Source organism: Bison bison, unplaced genomic scaffold (genome assembly GCF_000754665.1).
Source record: "Bison bison bison isolate TAMUID 2011002044 unplaced genomic scaffold, Bison_UMD1.0 scf7180017864456, whole genome shotgun sequence".
NCBI classification, from domain to species: Eukaryota; Metazoa; Chordata; class Mammalia; order Artiodactyla; family Bovidae; genus Bison; species Bison bison.
Genome location: NW_011495018.1, coordinates 14,963,175 through 14,981,124, shown reverse-complemented (window position 1 = coordinate 14,981,124; position 17,950 = coordinate 14,963,175). Strand labels below are relative to the sequence as shown.

At 45.4% G+C, this 17,950-nt stretch overlaps 1 protein-coding gene across 2 annotated transcripts in view; it reads right to left on the bottom strand.

The window, feature by feature from the left end:
* Window positions 1–17,950, bottom strand: part of GFRA1 (GDNF family receptor alpha 1) — a 231,521-nt gene that overhangs the window by 22,862 nt on the left and 190,709 nt on the right. For both annotated transcript variants that reach the window (XM_010859290.1, XM_010859291.1), the window contains 3 exons: window positions 14,908–15,017; window positions 11,966–12,100; window positions 7,982–8,163 (listed from right to left, as the gene is read on the bottom strand). In XM_010859290.1, coding sequence (XP_010857592.1) covers window positions 7,982–8,163; window positions 11,966–12,100; window positions 14,908–15,017 — 427 coding nt within the window. The remainder of the gene's footprint in view (window positions 1–7,981; window positions 8,164–11,965; window positions 12,101–14,907; window positions 15,018–17,950) is intronic.

Genomic DNA, 17,950 nt, shown 5'->3' with positions numbered 1-17,950 from the left:
GATAATTGCCTTCTTGCCATATTGAGACTTTTGGGGTTTGGCCTGTCTGGGAAGAGCTTCAAAATCATTTCTGGTCTGGTCTGGCCCTATCCGGGCAGATGGACTTTGTTTAAGGTCTGATGAAGTACTGGGGCAATGGAAGGGTAAGGCATGCTGTTTTTCCAAGATGGAAGATCTTCTTTCAGATAGAGATTTTTGCAATATTCTAATATTCAATATTCAAACATTCTAATATGTATGAGTTAAAGAGGTTATATGCAGAGGTTAAAGACAGCCAAATTGCATCACCCCCTGCCCCTACTGGGCTTTCCTGGTGGCTCAGCTGGTAAAGAATCCACCTGCAATGTGGGAGACCTGGGTTTGATCCCTGGGTTGGGAAGATCCCCTGGAGAAGGAAATGGCTACCTGCTCCAGTATTTTGGCCTAGAGAATTCCATGGACTGTATAGTCCATGGGGTCACAAAGAGTTGGACATGACTGAGCGACTTTCATTTTCACTTTTCACTTTCCTGCCCCTACTACCAATCTGTAAATGTTGTGCTACAGCAAACAAGGGGCTTCCCTGGTGGCTCAGTGGTAAAGAATCCGCCTGCCCATGCAGGAGACGTGGGTTAGATCCCTGGGTTGGGAAGATTCCCGGGGGAAGGAAATGGCAACCCCTCCAGGGTTCTTGCCTGAAAATCCCATGGACAGAGGAACCTGGGCTGCAGTCCATGGGTTTGCAAAGAGTTGAACACAACTTAATGACTAAACAACAACATTCAAGCGCCCAGCATATTTCTATAAACTCCAAACTGTACTCGGCCAAGAGAAGGGACTGTGCTGAGCGGCCAGGCAGGTGCAGACCTAGCCTGAAATCAACTGAATCCAGGTGGTCTGCTCCAGAAAAAAAATGCCCACCTCAAAGTCTTTGCCCTCGTGGCCCACAGAGGGCCAGCACGGTCCTTCTCAGGGCTAGCACAGTCTGACTGCCAAAGAAAATGACACGATTGTTGAAGTGGGGAAGGGACAGCCAGGCTTTGCATTGCTGACTTTAGGAATAAGCATTCTTGCAAAAATTATTCATTTAGACCCTGCTCACATCTCCCTTCTGATTGAAAAAGTTGCTTTTATGAATCCTCCCCTAGAATGCTGCCTTAAAAGTCCCACTAGGATGAGGGGAGGGGACTTAAACCCGAGATGCACAACTGCTGTCCCTCCATGTCTCACTCACAGATATGTTTTTCTGGTTCATAAAAACAAACTGACTTTGGATGTCACTAGCTGTGTTCCCAAGAGTCCCCACCAAGTGCCCACAACCACCTGACCTCCATCCTGCAGCTTTGGCTCTGAGGGTGTGTCCCCACCTATCAGATTTTCTTCTCTCAATCACACATCACATCCCCTTCCAAGAAAAGGGACAGAGGCAGTGAAGATTTCTCAAGGATCCTCAGCACTAGTCCCAAGGCTATATCCCCCAGTCTGTACAGTCTTATTTGATCGTTGTAAGCTAGGGCCGAAAAAAAGGCTACTTTAAGAGGTTGTCACTTTAAGCCACCAGAGTTAAGTGATGTTCAACAATGCAAAGTAGAGATTTTTTTCTAACACCTACATTTCCAAAAGATATTTACTTTAAATAAGTGACAAGTACAGTCCATTTGATTTAAATATGCTGAGCTTTTTCCAGCTCCCAGGCCACTCAAATGCACAGAAGATGAAATAATTGGTAGGATTTTTAATGTTTCTTTATCATGTGACCACTTTGTACAAGTCAAAGGGATATGCCAATAATAGCACAGCCTGTGTCACGCTTGTTACTAATATGCCTGCCAATTAATCCTGACATGGGAGCTTGGCTGGTTACCCAAAACCTGGTATTTTATCACCTCAGGGGGTTAGCTCTTGGATGTTTCTATGACATTTTATACTAATCAATCAATTTTGCTTTTTTTAAAGCTGAGCCTTTCATAGGAACTGCAGATGAGCCCTATGCACACCACACCCAAAGCTACTCTTTTCCTCAAACAGAATTGTGTTTGGTTTGTTGATAATTACACTTTGAAACCGACTTTTGAAAATGTTTATTCTTATTTCTTCCCTTCCAAGGGGGAAATCTATCTCAAATGTTAAGACAGAAACCCAAGTCCCTCCGAGTTTTCTCATATTATTGTATATTTAAAAATATTACAAGAGGGTGCTTCTCAAGGGAAGTGAACTTTAAAGCTGCCAAAGATAGTTGACTTTCTCCAAATCTGTTACCAATGGATCCCAAGCTGGTTTAAGTCAGTTCTATTCTGAGTAATGACACATGCACTGGGACAAACGCCATGCTAAGATATTTCTAGGACCCCCTGGCAAATGGTAATTTGTCTGAAGACAGCCAGGCAGGCAAAGGAAGGACAGATGGGAAGAATGAGTCTCCTGGGAGCCCTATGTTGAAGCAGGAGTCCTAAATCAACGCCAGGGACCACGTTCTCATGGGCTAAGTCCCATTTCTCATCAGTCACTCATCCCTCCCGATCCTCTGGCTTCCACTGATTCTTTCAACCATTCTTAATGTAGGTCATTTTAAAGAGATCATCAAGCTGCAAGAAGTTTCACTGGCAAACTTTGTCTTTCCTTTATACTCTCTCTCCTGGGATTTAGTCTTGAAACATCCCTGCCTAAAGCATGAGCTTTCTGTTTTTTCCATCATTCGAACTGCTGCCTTCAGGAAGCACTGGGACACATGGGTCTGTCAAATCCAGCTTCTCCTTTCCTTTTTTTCTATCCTCCCTACCCTGCTACAGCTTTATGGAGGTATAACTGACAAATAAAAATTGTACTGACTTCAGGCATACAACTTGATGTTTCAATATATGTGTATATTGGGGGCTTCCTTGGTGGCTCAGATGAAGAATCTGCCTGCAATGCAAAAGACCTAGGTATGATAGTTGGGCCTGGAAGATCTCCTGGAGAAGGGAATGGCTACCCACTCCAGTATTCTTGCCTGGAGAATCACATGGGCAGAGAAGTTTGGTGGGCTACAGTCCATAGGGTCCCAAAGAGTCAGACACAAATGAGCAACTAACACTTTCACTTTCATACACTGTGAAAGGCTTACAGCAGTCAAGCTGAGTAACATATTATTACACACCTGACATAGTTAGCAGTTTTGGGCGTGGGGCGGGGTAAGAACAACTAACATGTATTCTCTAAGCAATTTCAAGCATGTAATATGGCCTTGCTAAGTACTGTCGCCATGCTATATATATCCAGATCTTGTTCATCTTGCATGTCTGAAAGTTTGTACCCTATAACCAGCATCTTCCCATTTTCCCCACTCTTAGCCCCTGGTAACCACCATTCTAGTCTCTGCTTCAAACAGTTCAACTTTTTTAGATTCCACATATAAATGAGATCATGAACCTAGAGGACATTATGCTAAGTGAAATAAGCCAGACACAGACAAATACTGCATGACCTCTTTTTCTATTTTTTACTTTTTCCTCTCTATCCAGTCCTAATTCAAAGAAAGAGCCCAGGTCATGGAGCAAGGTGAACGTGCACTGGCCTCGGAGTCAGACATCTTAGCCCCACCAAAGAATTACTGTGCGATCTCAGTTAAGTTCCTAGCATGTCCCTGCCTCAGTTGCCTCATTTGTAAAAGAGAAGGATGACTACCATACCTGACTGTGGGATGCTGTGAGGACTAAAAAGCACAATGCATGTGAAATGTTTCACAAAATGAAACTCACTCTACAACTGTTAGTGCTAACTCACACCACCGTTCCCCAGTGTAACACCCCAAGCAAAGCACAATGCCACCATCCATCTCTTGCAAAGGGACTAAATGGCCAGCTGACTTGGGATTAAGCATCACATGTGACATTCTGGAACATTTACTCTACCCCAGGCAATGAAAAATTACCACCATTTAATCCTCTCAATCTAGCAGCTAGGAAGTCTGACTCTTTGCAACCTCGTGGACTGCAGCTGGCCAGGTTCCTCTGTGCATGGGATTTCTCAGGCAAGAATACTGGAGTGGGTTACCATTTCCTTCTCCAAAGAAGTCCTAGCATTTTGTAGATGAGGAAGTGGAGGCTTGGAGAGGTCACAGCGTTGGTGAGGATGAGAGTGTGGGTCTGCACACATGCTTGACTGCAAAACCCAAGCCCTCACCCCTTGCCTCACATGTGCAAAAATGAGCTCTGATAGGGAGTCATCTTAGGAGGTAAGGTGAGGTTTCGTGGAACCCTTAAGAGCTCCCTAGAAGTAAAATGCTGTTTAGCTCCCAGGTGGGTGGATTGTGCGTGTGTCATCAGGAAGAGAGGTATAGCTGTCCCCCCGCTTCCTCTGTATTCCCCCGTCTCCACTGCCCCACTCTGCTGAGAAGTTAAATGGCAATCCTGAGAGAAACATCACGCTTTAATTGTACTTAGTCCCTCTGTTTATGAGGCAGAGTCCCTACCACTAATATAGGAGAAGGAAAGGCTATTTCTTAGGAATAGATCTCATGGATCCCCTGACGTTGTCAGGGAAACCCTGCCTTGGTATAGGGTTCCCCTTACAGGGGAGATGGTCGAGCAGATCTAGATGGAGGTAAATACTGGTGGCCAGACCAAGCACCACACCCCAAAAAGCAGAGGACAGATGACCTGGTGGGGTGAGGGCGGGCAGGGAGATGCAGAGAAGAACACCTCCTCATGGCTGGCAGATTGCTCTCCCATGGGGAAAAACTGATTTCAAGGAGCTTCCAAAATGACTATTCTTCTGAGATGCCACCTATTCACAGAGTCTGAACTTCCAAAGACACTGACCAGCTGCATCTTGCCTACTGTTTGTACATTCACAGAGGACAGAATTTCAGTTTTGAATGCCCACCTCCATGAAGTTTCCAGAACACCAAAGGAGGTTAATAAGCAGGCTGGACACTGCCTCTGCCGTCAAGCTCCATGTACTTTAGACACGAGCAGAGAAGAACCTGTTTCTGCTGCAGCCAGAGCTTTGCCTCTTCCTGTGGTCAGGAACCACCTCTGGCCACTGTTGTCACCTCATTATAACAGGGTCCTGTCCTCATCTGGCCACCAGTCTTTATTGATGCTGGAGTCTGAGCGGACCCGATAAGAACTGAAGGCTGACCTAGGAGGAAGCAGGACACTGAGGCTTGGCCACAGAGAAAGAAGAGACTGCTCTGTGGTGCTACATCTGCTTCTAGACACATCTCTAACTAGCTGGTGACTTGGTGCAAGCGGCTTCCCCTCCCTGAACTGCAGGGCTCTGCTGCAGGGTGGTTAGATGCCGCAGTATTCCCCAAGCCTCCTCCTACTTCTGGCATTTTATGCATGGTGCTTTTGAAGATGGGGACAGCTCAGGAAATGCTTTAGAAGTATGAAGAACATCTGGTTGACCCTGAATGCCTTCCCACCCACCTTCTCCTTAGTCTTCTGTGTGAGTGCGTTTGAGAGTGTGATGTTGGTAGGGACCCAGGAGGACGAGAACAGAAACATAGCTCAGCTGAATGGCAGGTGGGATATCTAAGAAGAAGAGGGCAGTGTTGGGGCGAGAAGATAGCAAGCAAAGCAGAAGGAGAAAAACTGCCCCCGGGACCTCACTGGTGGTCCAGTGATTATGAATCTGCCTTCCAATGCAGGGGACGCAGGTTTGATCCCTGACCCATTTCAGGAGATGAAAATCCCACATGCAGCGGGCAACTCAGCCTGAGGACGGCACTAGAGAGAAGGACTAGCAAGGAGCCGGAGCGCCACAACGAAGGATCCCACGTGCCACCACTAAGACCCAGCATAGCCAAATAAGTGAATAAATAGTGTAAAACAGAAAAAAAGAAAAACTGCCCCCATACTTTCTAGGGAACAGACGAGGCGGTGAGTCGAGACGGTATTCGCAGAGAAGTTTCTGGTAAGTGTTCTGGTGAGGGGGATCTCGGTGGGGCCCTGGGCGGGGGTGGTGGAGAGGTGGGAGGACATGGTTCTGTGACAAGGCTGAAGGGACAGCACTGTGCTTGGCACATGTCCCTTCCCCTAGCATGGCAGGAGGCAGCAGTCGCCACGTGGTCAACACTGCCTCTCACATCCAGGAGGAACCGTGGAAAGAACACAAGCCTCTGGATTCCAGGGCCGGTTCCATGACTTGCCAGCTCTGTGTGCTCGAGCCGAAGTGTCCCCTCACTGAGCCCCACATCCTCTGATGAAAGGACAAGGTGAACAACGCTGCAGTAAGAGCACAATCATACCATCCCTCCCCCAGCCCCCAAGAGGGTAGTATCCGAGGAGGTGAGGTGTGTGGAAATCCTTGGCAAGGATATGAAGAGGTTCCCAAATAGCTGAATACTCATTATGATGAAAAAAATAAAAAGGCAGAATAGGCACTCTGCTTTGACTAAAGTCAGGAAATGACCATTCGTAGGTCACTGTGGTCCTGGCCCTTAGAGATCTGCCTCAACCCCAAATAAGCCTCTGGGCCATTTTCACTGGATTCTGTTCACGCGAGGGGCTTTCAGTGCAGTGTTTCACAGCAACTCAAACGAAAGAGTATCTTCTTGTGCTTCCTGAAGAATGAAGCTGTCCAGGATGCTACATTTGCCTTAATACTTCACTAATAACACTGTCTCTGGTATAGCTTAAGACATAGTTAAATACTCCACATTGAGTCTAAATGCTAGTGATGGAGACAAAGCCAAGGGCTCCCAAGACAATCCTCTGAATGGGAGAAAATATTTGCCAAGTGATATGACTGATAAGGGATTAATATCCAGCACATATAAACAGTTCATACAACGTAACATCAAAGAAATAAACAACCCAATTAACAAATGGGCAGAAGAACTGAATACACATTTTTCCAAAGAGGAAATGCAGATAAAAACCACAAGGAGATATCATCTCACACCTGTCAGCATGGCTATCATCAACAAGGACACGGACAACATGTGGAGGATGTGGGAAAAGGGGATTCTTGAGTACTGTTGCTGGGAATGTAAGTCGGTATGGCCACTGTGGAAAATAGTATGGGAGGTTTCTCAAAAAAAACTAAAGACAGAGCTATCACATGAGTCTGCAGTTCCACTCCTGGGTATATATACAAGGAAAACAAAATGCTAATTTGAAAAGATACCTGCACCCCAATGTTCACAGAAGCATTGTTTACAATAGCCAAGACACGAAAGCAGACTAAGTGTCCATCAACAGATGAATGGATAAAGAAGGTACACCCACACACAACGGACAACCACTCAGCCATTAAAAAGAATGGAACTTTGCCATTTGCAGCAACACGGATGACCCTGGAAGGCATTATACTAAGTGAAATAAGTCAGACAGAAGAAGACAAATACTGTATACCACTTATATGTGGAATCTAAAAGATACAATAAATTAGTGAATATAACAAAAACAAAGCAGACTCATGGACAGAAAGAATAAACTAGAGGTTACAAGTACAGAGAAGGGTTGGGCGGGGGGGGGGGCAATACAGGAGTGGGAGGCACAAACTGCTGGGTAGAAGATAGGTTCAAGGATGTATTATACAACACAGGGAATATAGACACTATTCTGTAATAGCTGTAAATGGAGAGTAACCTTTAACAGTTGTATAAAATTTAAAAAAATTCTTTTTAGAAAGCCAAGAGTTCCTTCTTCCTTTTGTGTATGCTGCTGCTTTGGACAGAACACTGAAAAGCATACTAAATAAACAAATAGCCAGCTCAAATCCACCACTTCGCAAACAGAAAGCTTAAGGATTCATCTGCCCAAGCCCCTCATTTTACTGCTTGGACCAAAGGCCCATGCCTCGTAAATGGCAGAGTTGGTCCCAGAGGCCATCTGTCTCTCCACTCTACAGTACATCATGATCTTCACCTCTTGTGGTTAAAATGCACTTTTAAGATTTAAACCTGAGCCGCATTCTATCTCTTTCCAACCATCTCTCAACGCATTTCAGAAAACGAGTCTGCGTCCCCACCCAGAAGACCGAGCCGACGGAGAGTTCGGGCCTCTTCTCTTACCTGTAAGTTTGCACAAGGTGGTAAAACATGAGTGGGGATTTCATTCTCAGAGCCTGCTGGCCCCAGGGGCTTGTTCTTGGCCCGGAAGGCTGTGGTGGTGGTGGCAGTGGTGGGCTGAACTGGGAGGGCTGGCTGCCACACAGTCACATCCGAGCCATTGCCAAAGGCTTGAATTGCATTTTCTGCAGTAAAACAGGAGGAAATCCAATTTCAAAGTCAAGCAGCAAATGTAACAGACAGGATACGTGAAGCCAGAGAGGCACACTAGAAATTCTGATGAGAGCACTGGACTTTTCTAAGCAAAACCCATCCATCCATCCACCCCCTACACACTGAGAGCCAGCCACGGGTCAGGTGCTCTAAAATCAATTCACTCATTAAACCCTGAACTGGACACTTAGCTATGCTCTGTAAGTGCAACAAATATTTACCATGTCCCTCTTCAGGTACCAAGTACTGAATAAGATCCTTTCCCTGAAACATCCATCAGTCAAGTCTTTTGAAACGTGACTCAAAATGGCCTCAGATCTGCTATTTGGGATCATAATCACTGTTCCATCTTTCAAAAAAATGCTTGTGTCAAAATTTTATACTAAAGGCAAGCTAATTAGTAAGTACCACATCCCTAATTATGAGACTGGGGTGACTCAGTAGCATTCATACGAATTCAGCAGGCAGTGAAATCAAACAGCAAAAAAAAAAAAAAGTGATCTGCTACCAAAGAGCACCTACTATGAGCTCGGCATTTCTCAAAGTATAAACACAACCGATTTCTTTAAAAGAAAAATATATCCCAAACCTCATCAATAATATATCATGAAAATGTAAGCAAGATTATTTTTTTCCTTTCTGCTCCCAGTCTTCTGAACAAAATCTGCATAATTAGGAAGGTGCAGCCCTGCTTAAATGAAAAGTTTAAAATGTAAAACTTTAAAAGCTTATTACAATTTCATGGGATTAGATTGTTTTTTATGGCAAGAGTAAATTGGTTGTGTGTTGTTTCCCTCCCCGAGATGAATAAAAAACAGGTTTTAATCAGGTCCTCAGGGATTTGGCCTGGATTTAGGAATTTTTTTTTTATTTCATATTCATTGTATAAGAAATCAAACTCTTCCATTTGGGACCTGAATGTGCAAATTGTTAATATATGACTCTTAGCTGGCATTTTTCGATATACGAGACAGAATAATTTAAGCCTAATCTTCCTCTCAGAAGTGACATTTTGTTCTAAAATTGTTATCCTTGAAGTTCAGCAAATTGGAAGCTTGTTTTTGAAAACTTTACATTTTTTAGTCTGTAGGAAACAGCTTCAAATTAATATCAATGCTTCTTGAGCTCCCAGCTGGGTTACAGAGCTTAACGGGTGGGTGGAGGGTAAAGAAGGTGGTACTTGGGCAACCAGTTTCCTTCAATGACCCCGGACTACAACAATAAAACAAAACCTTCCTTTGTCCCGTTAAGGCACGTAGATTCAGGAGACCCACGTCATTTGTTGGAACTGTGATTTCCAGCATGTTTGCCTTGTCATTTGGGAAGACTGTCCACTTGCTCACTCAGTCATTCAGGTGTCAATGGAATACCTACTAAGTGCCAGGCACCGTTCTGTGCTGAGAATCAGCAGGGGACGAACGACACCAACACGACAGAGAAGTCCCTGTCCTCCTGGAGGCTATATTCTGGTTGAGGAGGCAAACAGAGGAAGTACACAATACACTGTTGCTGTTCAGTTGCTAAGTCATGTCTGACTCCTTGCGACCCTATGAACTGTAGCCTGCCAGGCTTCTCTGTCTATGCGGTTCTCCAGGTAAGACTACTGGAGTGGGTTGCCATTCCCTTCTTCAGGGGACCTTCCCTTTCCAGGGACTGAACTCGGGTCTCCTGCACTGCAGACAGGTTCTTTTACCCTCTGAGCCACCAGGGAAGCAACAGATTGGCGTCATGCTTGTGCTAGGGGAATTAGAGAGGTTTGGTTAATTTGAAGGGATGGGGAACTGGGTTATTACATTTGGATTGAAACCTACAAATTCCAGTTCCTTCTACCCTAGGGCCTGTTGCAAGAGGCTGAATTTAGTCTTTGTCTTTGGTAGGCTGTGCTCCATCTAATCAAAGTATAAATGGAATGACTATGAAAAATTCTGGCTGGCTTTGGTCCTCATTGAAGACCAAATGTGTTTATGTTTATTAAAAAATCATTAGCATTAAGATGCCATTCTTCCCTTCACCAAAATATTATTAAGCAGGGACCACTTTGATTTCTCTCTGAGGCAGTGGTTTTCCAGCCCAAGTGAGTATAATCTTTTTTTTCTCACACTGACCTCTGTTGTCATTGCTTTATCTTCATTAAAACCTGGATTCTGCCAGAAGAGTGTGCAGGACGTGAAAAAGAGGATACACACACACACACACAAACACACACACACATGATTTATTTCAGTCAAGACCAAAGAAGAGGCTTAAGGTATAGTTCCACGATATAGTGCCCAATGTTATTCTGGCAAATGTCTCCACACTTTAGACTGGTTTGAAATTTCACTTCAGCATCCAAAAGCTTGTTTTCATTTTAAGATGATCAAAGCATTTGGTTATAGCCAAGTACCCACTGAGTGAATCTCTTAGATTTCTCTTTTCAACAAAAGAAACAATGAGGAGGTTTTTGAAGTATCACTTAATAGCTTTCCTGTGTACAAGCAGTAAAAAGTTTGTTAATTCTTTAAAAATCAGTCAGAGTACCATGGAGAAATTGTCACCTAAGGGCACAGTGCTCAGAGGTAGGTGAACCTTGGCCCACGCTTCCCACTGGGAAGTTCTACCTGGTCCTTGACGTTCAGGCTTGTGTTTTTATCCACCAGCCCCTCAATCTCAGGCCTGATGCAGAAGCCCACGGGGTGCAGGGGCTGCAGAGGAAGGAACTGGGTGGGGCTTTGGATCCTATCTCTGGCGTGGCTGGTCTAGGTGAACACCAGCCGCTTATTCCACTGTGACATGGAGATACTATTAAGTGCATCTCCTAGGATTCTTGTGCAGGTTATAGTCAATGAGACAATGTATTGGGCTGGCTAAAAAGTTTGATCAAGTTTTCCCTAACATCTTACGTGAAAACCCGAACAAGCTTTTTGGCCAACCGGATATAAGTTACACTCCTCCTAAAAGGGAGTTTGCACACAGAGGAGGCAGCCGATAAATGAATGGTGGCTGCTGCAAGACACGAATGAGGTATTCGGCTGGATCTTTGCCTGGGGCACACATCTCGGTGGATAGGAGGGAGACCTGGCACAGTGCTTCGAAGTTCATTTGATGAGGCTCATTGTTCACACTCGTACATTTCTCTCTATCCCTCTTGCCCTGGGAAACGTGTTTCCAAATTGCCTAAAGGACCCTGCAATAATAATGGTACTGTTTCCAAGCAGAAACCTCCCCCCGACTCCCACCCCTAGCTCATCTCATCTCCGGAGGTATTCAAAGCTCCTGGCTGCATCACCAGCCCATTCCACTCAAGAACTGCTGCTTCTCCTCTGAGCCAACCCTGAACATCCAGGGGGCTATTGACGTTAACATTCTAATTTTTCTCAGAGCCCTTGGAGGCCTACCCTCATCTAACTTGCCCGAGTCTTTCACATTGTGTATGCTGCCCAGGTTTTAAAAACCTCTGGAACTGATGTGGGGCTGGTTGCCAAGATCAACATTTCATCTGTGGGTGGAAGTGTTCCTCCCCACACGCTGTGCCCTTGGCTATTGAGTCTTTCACTTCCTGGGGCCTCTGGACTTGCCACCTTGGCAGCACCCAGTTCATCACTTGCTCTGGTCCTGCTGCAACATGCAGTGTGGCTAAAAGGATCTGGATTCACCATGAGCGATCAGGGAAAAAAAAAAAGAGAGAGAGAGACACACACACAAACAGAGGAGGCGGACATAGGAAACACAAAATTACAGTCTGAACTTAGGGGAAAACGTTTGTGTGGCTGTTGTCTATTTTTTCAAACTCACTAAGACATGTGTTGTCCTTGAAGAAATTCAGAAATTTCGAGCATTCCTCCAGGTCGTTTCCGCTGTTGTTGCAGTCACACCAGGGGGCCACGCTGAGGCTACTGGAGTCTACGTAGTTGGGGGTCATGACTGTACCTAAAAGAGTAAAAACAAGGCGTTTTATTCTTGTGTGATGACATAAACTTTCCTATAGCCTGAAAAGAAACAAATGTTCCTCTGACTACGGATGCGCCGTGGATAACACCGTGGATAATTACAAACACTGTGTTTGCTGAGTGGGAAATTATGTTAAGCAGTGCATTTTCTCGGCAATTTATCTTGAGCACATAAAATAATTTACACATTTACTTAAAAAATTCTAACAGAACTCCTTGAGCTGCGCTTAGGGTATTTTTCTCTGCACAAATGGTATGGATGTCATGGAGCAGGAGAGAATTAACTTAGAATGCATGAATTGCCAAATCCCTTGCATTTTCTTGAAAACGTCATTAATCTTCACAAATAGATAGAGCTGGTTTTACATATCTTAAAAGGCCTTTTAGGACTTTGCCATCTACTTCCTTCGGAAGCAAATGGCTCCTTCAGAGTAACCCAGGGAAGCTTAGAAGCTTTCCTTATGGGTTACCCCATGTTCTAGATGTATTCAAGGACGCCTCTGCTCACTAGACTCTCAACAGATTTAAACAAGGTCTTCCAAGTTGTGATGGAATTGGAAACAAACAGTGGAAATTTCCTAAGCCAGTGGCTCCTCCAGTATTGTCTTAATAGTCCTCAAAAATCCTCAAAGAAATGCTGGGTGGTCTCTTGCCCACATCTTCCTGTGTATCCATTGTTCTTCTGATGAGTTCTGTATTAGTGCAAATAAACAATGCACTTACACTTAACACAACCCAAATGTCTTCTCCCAGGTGGCTCACACCAGGCAATGCCTACTCATGCCAAGAAGCCTTCTGTTTTTATATTATTTATTGGAAGTAAGAAGTAATAGGCAGTCCAGTGAGCCACAGGATATATTTGGTTCAGAAACAGAAAAAAAAAAAGAATTCTTTTTAAGCTCTTATGGATCAAGGGCCTATCTTCTTTGCTGTACGTTCCTTACTGACTTGAACTAAACAATGTCCCATTCTACCTTGGGAGGAAAACTTCGACCCACAGCAAAGAGAAGCTTGTAACTTTAGGTGAGAAAGAACAGGCACCCCCCCAACACTGAATGAAGAGGTTAGAGTATGTCTGCTAAGCACCCACTGTATGTCTGGCTCCAGAATGGATCCCTGACATTTGGAAAAGGTAGGAACTAGCTTTGTCTTCAGAGATCTTAGAAACCTATGACCAGAGTGGAGGGAAAGATCTGGACCCAAGAGAGAAATAAATTTTGGCTCACAGAATGCACTGTTTCAACTAGTTCTTCCCTTAAGTGATTTCATTATCCTCAGGTATGTAATAGTTTGTTGAGCTTGAACCCACATGGAGTTTTCAATGAGGATGTGCACCTCGAATGTGCAGACTAAGGTATTAACAGTGATTATATCTGCGAGTGGGGCTAGAGATCTTTTAACACTGTGGGTTTCTCTGCATTTTAAAAAACTCTTTACAATGAACACGACTTAATTCATTCTGTTATTTCTTAAACATGTAATTCTATCGTTGATAAATAATCCTTACTAGGGACTACTTTATTTAAGAGAAGGAAAATCTGAATGCAAATTTGGAGGAGTGACTTCCCTGGCCGCCCAGTGGTTAAGACTCCAGGCTTCCACTGCAGGGTGGTCATGGGTTTGATCCCTGGTCAGAGAACTAAGAAGCCGCATGCCAGTCCTGCCAGTCTCACAGCATGGCCAAATAAAAAAATAAATAAAAATGGAGGGCTGACTTAAGGAAGACAAGTTCATGGGACCTATCAGTGTGAATGGTCAGTCGCTGGTGAAAGGTATTACCCAAGACAGCACAGGTATCCTTGCAAATAAAATTGGGCTGAGTGTACAGCACCTGCATATCCCAGCATTCAGTAAGGCCAGTGATTTTCCCGGTGACTCTTGCTGAAGACATGCTGGCGACAAAGACTATGGTTTGTGCTGTCACTCTTGATAGGACGTTCTTCTGCCCAGGGACTAGTGTGATAGTGGCAGGAGCTGGCGCCCTGGCTGAGCCATCAGGCTTCTGACAACTGTGATTTTCCTCATCCTTCCCCAGCTTTCACTACGTGTTCCTTCTCACACGACAGTCGTGAGGGAGCCCTGCCTCCAAGGCTTCCCACAGCCCCGGTACCAGGAGCCTCATCCTTTTCTCCTGCTGCCCTGTTTATTTCTGGGCATGAACCTGCCTCACTCCTGTCCTCTCCCAACTCACCAGTGCCTTGCCTAATTGCACTGCTCTCCTGAATGCCAAGAACCTCAGGTTTTAAAAGACAGAACAAGACTACTTCTGCTATGTTTGTTGTCAGGGAAAAAATATTAGGGAAACCTCCCCCCGCCACCAGGAGCTGAATTACCCAGATTATTAATGGCAAGCAGAACACCAAGTCTTTAGGGATTTTCCTTCCAAAGGGCCATTTCAGGGAAACAGCCTTTCTGACTTCCCCAGACTGCATGACTTCCAAGCTCCCCCTCTCCAAAGTTATGTACTTCACTTGGTTTGACTTGCTCTCCTCCTCCATAACCATGCTTTCCCTGCTTACTTCTGTTCTGTGCAGTCAGTTCTTCAACTGAGATGCGTCCCCGGTCTTCACACTTGCTGCCTCTCTGCTCTTTAATAATCCCTGCCTTTGTGCATTCATTATTCTTTTACCCCACTTTTTTAGAGACAAGTCCTAAAGAACTGAACATCAAAACGCCAGCACAGAGGGTTCCGGGGAGATTTTTACAACAAGGCTACAGGCTACAATGGAAGGACTCTGGGTATTTGTGAACCAGCATTTTCTCCCATCCCATGTCTCCCCATCTTACCAATAAGCCCCGAGTAGGCGAGGAGGCAGTCAGCGTAATTTTCCTTTAGACAGCTGCTGACAGACCTTGACTCTGGCTGGCAGTTGGTGAAAAAATCGGCCAGGCGAGATCTGCAACAGAAGAAAGTTGGGGGAGGGGGGAGGATGTGTTTCAAAATAGCCCAAGCTTCTGCACAGACATAATTTTTCCTTATTCCTTTCTCGATAGGCATTTTTCAACATCCCCAAATACAGAGAGAGTAGACTCTTAAAAGGTTAGCATCTTCTCTTATATACAAGCCCCCGGCCATCCCCTCGCCCACCTGTGTCTGCTTCTTTGCAGAGAAGTCTTCAGGGCCTGCAACTGGAGAAATCTTGACGCTTTGAAGTTTCCCTTCAATATTTATTTCTGACTAGACTTATTTGCATCTTTAGGAAATATGCTTCTGCACACACTCACCGGAGATCCACAGTGGGAAAATATTTACTTTATACAGAAACATGTCCCTGGCGTCCAAATAGGATCCTACAGCCCATCTGCTCCCGTAGTTCCTAGTGGCTTTAAAAATATGCGTATCTGGTCTTCTAAGTCATCTCTCATCTACCACCCCAGGGAGGGCAGTAGTATATTCCAGCCAAGGGATGCTGAGGGGGAAGTTCGCCTTTCCAGCACTGCAGGGAAAGGCAAAAGGAACCGGGTGACACTGGCTCAGGATGCGACTGGCTGTAGGGGGTCCCCTGGTCGAAGTGCAGCATCTGTCTGCAGTTCGGGAAGCCTCCACGGGCCAGCGCAGTCCACCCAGAAGCCCTGGGTGGTGGTGAAGTTGCCGAAGTACAAAGGGGCTGCAGACATCACTGGTCTGCAGAGGAAAGGGGCTCTTTGTGGCCAACCGGCTGTTTTTCAGTCTGAAGAGGATATTGTTGGAGAAATTCTAAATGAGAACTGGGCCATCTCTGAGGTCATCCGAGCAGACAACAGCTCTGTTTCTATGTGAGGAACACAACAGACTTCAAGAGAAGCTAAATTATCTGGCGATTACAGGAGACAATGGATGGCTGTCTTAGCTTCTTCTCTTTAGTGCACTCGAGTTGGCAGCCAACATACCCAGGGCTGTTTTTACCTCTTTCCACCCAAGAAATTGTATTTACTTAGCATCTCTAATGGTATAAACAGGGTTGCCTGGGTGGGGCTGAGCAAGGTAGAATGTGTGGAGATCACAGGGGTTTGTAAAGGGTCTGTAGGAAGCATATTCTGGGCCCTTTTCCTACAATTTGAACTGGAAGAAGATTAAAAGGCCTGATGAAATGATCTGTGTGCACAGCACATTGGAAAGGCTGCACAGTGTTCCTATGGGATTGGTCTCTCCTTGAACCCATGTAAACAAGGCGTGTCTGAGCTTTCCTATCTGCGCCGATCTGTACACTCCGTATGTCGTGTGCCTGGTTCCATAACTGTGACTCCCCGGGGCAGGTGCTGGAGTTCTGTTTTATTTTCTTTGCACAGCACCTGACACTCCTCAGAATGCTTCCCAAGCGGGGCCATGTGGTGCAGTTAAGTGGCTTGGCAAAAATCCTCCAAATGAGGCTGGTGCATGCGTCTGTGTGTGTGTGTGTGTGTGCCCGCATCCCTCCCACAGTCTGAGCCTAGCTGGCGTTTTCTGACTCTAATTGAACACACCGAAGGGCGTAAAACCTGGCCATTTTCTGTAGCCTGGTTAAAGGATTTATCTTTCAGAAGAAATCCCTAAAGGTGACTCAGACTTACTCAACTGGCACCAATGGCATCCATCTTGGATCGAGTGTCAATTTCAGAAGAGTTTTCCTGGTCATGAAAGTTAATGATCTCATGGCACTGGGCTTCTAACTTTGCAGAGGCCAACTGTGTGGTTCAGGCAGCTGGGACTCCAGCTCTGCACACAAGCTGATCAGCTCCCTGACCTGGCAGCCCCGCGCTCCCAGCTGCCCCCCAGAGAGGGATGAAAGGTCGCACTGTCTCCAAGCCTCCTGCTTCTCGTAGTCTCTCGAGCAGACTATTAACTGAACAGCACCGTGACTCGGATTACTATCCTCCAGCGGGAGGCTAATGCCACCAGACTCATTTTGCTTAACAACCTCAGAATTGACTCACAATTGGACTCTGGAATGAAAGGCTAATTGAGTTAGTCTGCTGCAGAGAACATAACCCTGATTGGGAGGATAAAACTAGATATACTGCTCTGAGCATCACCCTGAACAGGCTGGTTTTGGAGAGAAGATTGTCAGCCCAGATCTCAGTACTAAGACAAAACCAGCCAGCGGATGGCAAGAGTTTCAAAAATAACGGTGAGCCCACGAGGCATTGCTGAAACATGAACATTTCGCTGGTTCCTTCACCTCTGATCCACCTCCCTCTGCCATTCATGTTTGGAGACACGATGATCACTTTATGGGATTCACATTTAACAGATACAAAAACTGAAGGCAGAAGAAGTTTATACGGTGGTTGCGCAAGCAGGTGGACTGGTACATTTTCATGAATTCTGCGAGTTGGTTAACTTCAAAGTGGTAGCTTGAAAGTGGACTAGGTAGGAGAATTTTCATCATGGTAATCTGCCAGCTCTACAAATCACAACTCTATGCTGTTCTTAGAGATCAGATCAGATCAGTCACTCAGTCGTGTCCGACTCTTTGCGACCCCATGAATCGCAGCACACCAGGCCTCCCTGTCCATCACCAACTCCCGGACTTCACTCAAACTCACGTCCATCGAGTCAGTGATGCCATCCAGCCATCTCATCCTCTGTCATCCCCTTCTCCTCCTGCCCCCAATCCCTCCCAGCATCAGAGTCTTTTCCAATGAGTCAACTCTTCGCATGAGGTGGCCAAACTACTGGAGTTTCAGCTTTAGCATCATTCCTTCCAAAGAAATCCCAGGGCTGATCTCCTTCACAATGGACTGGTTGGATCTCCTTGCAGTCCAAGGGACTCTCAAGAGTCTTCTCCAACACTACAGTTCAAAAGCATCAATTCTTTGGTGTTCAACCTTCTTTATGGTTCAGATCTCACGTCCATGCACGACTACTGGG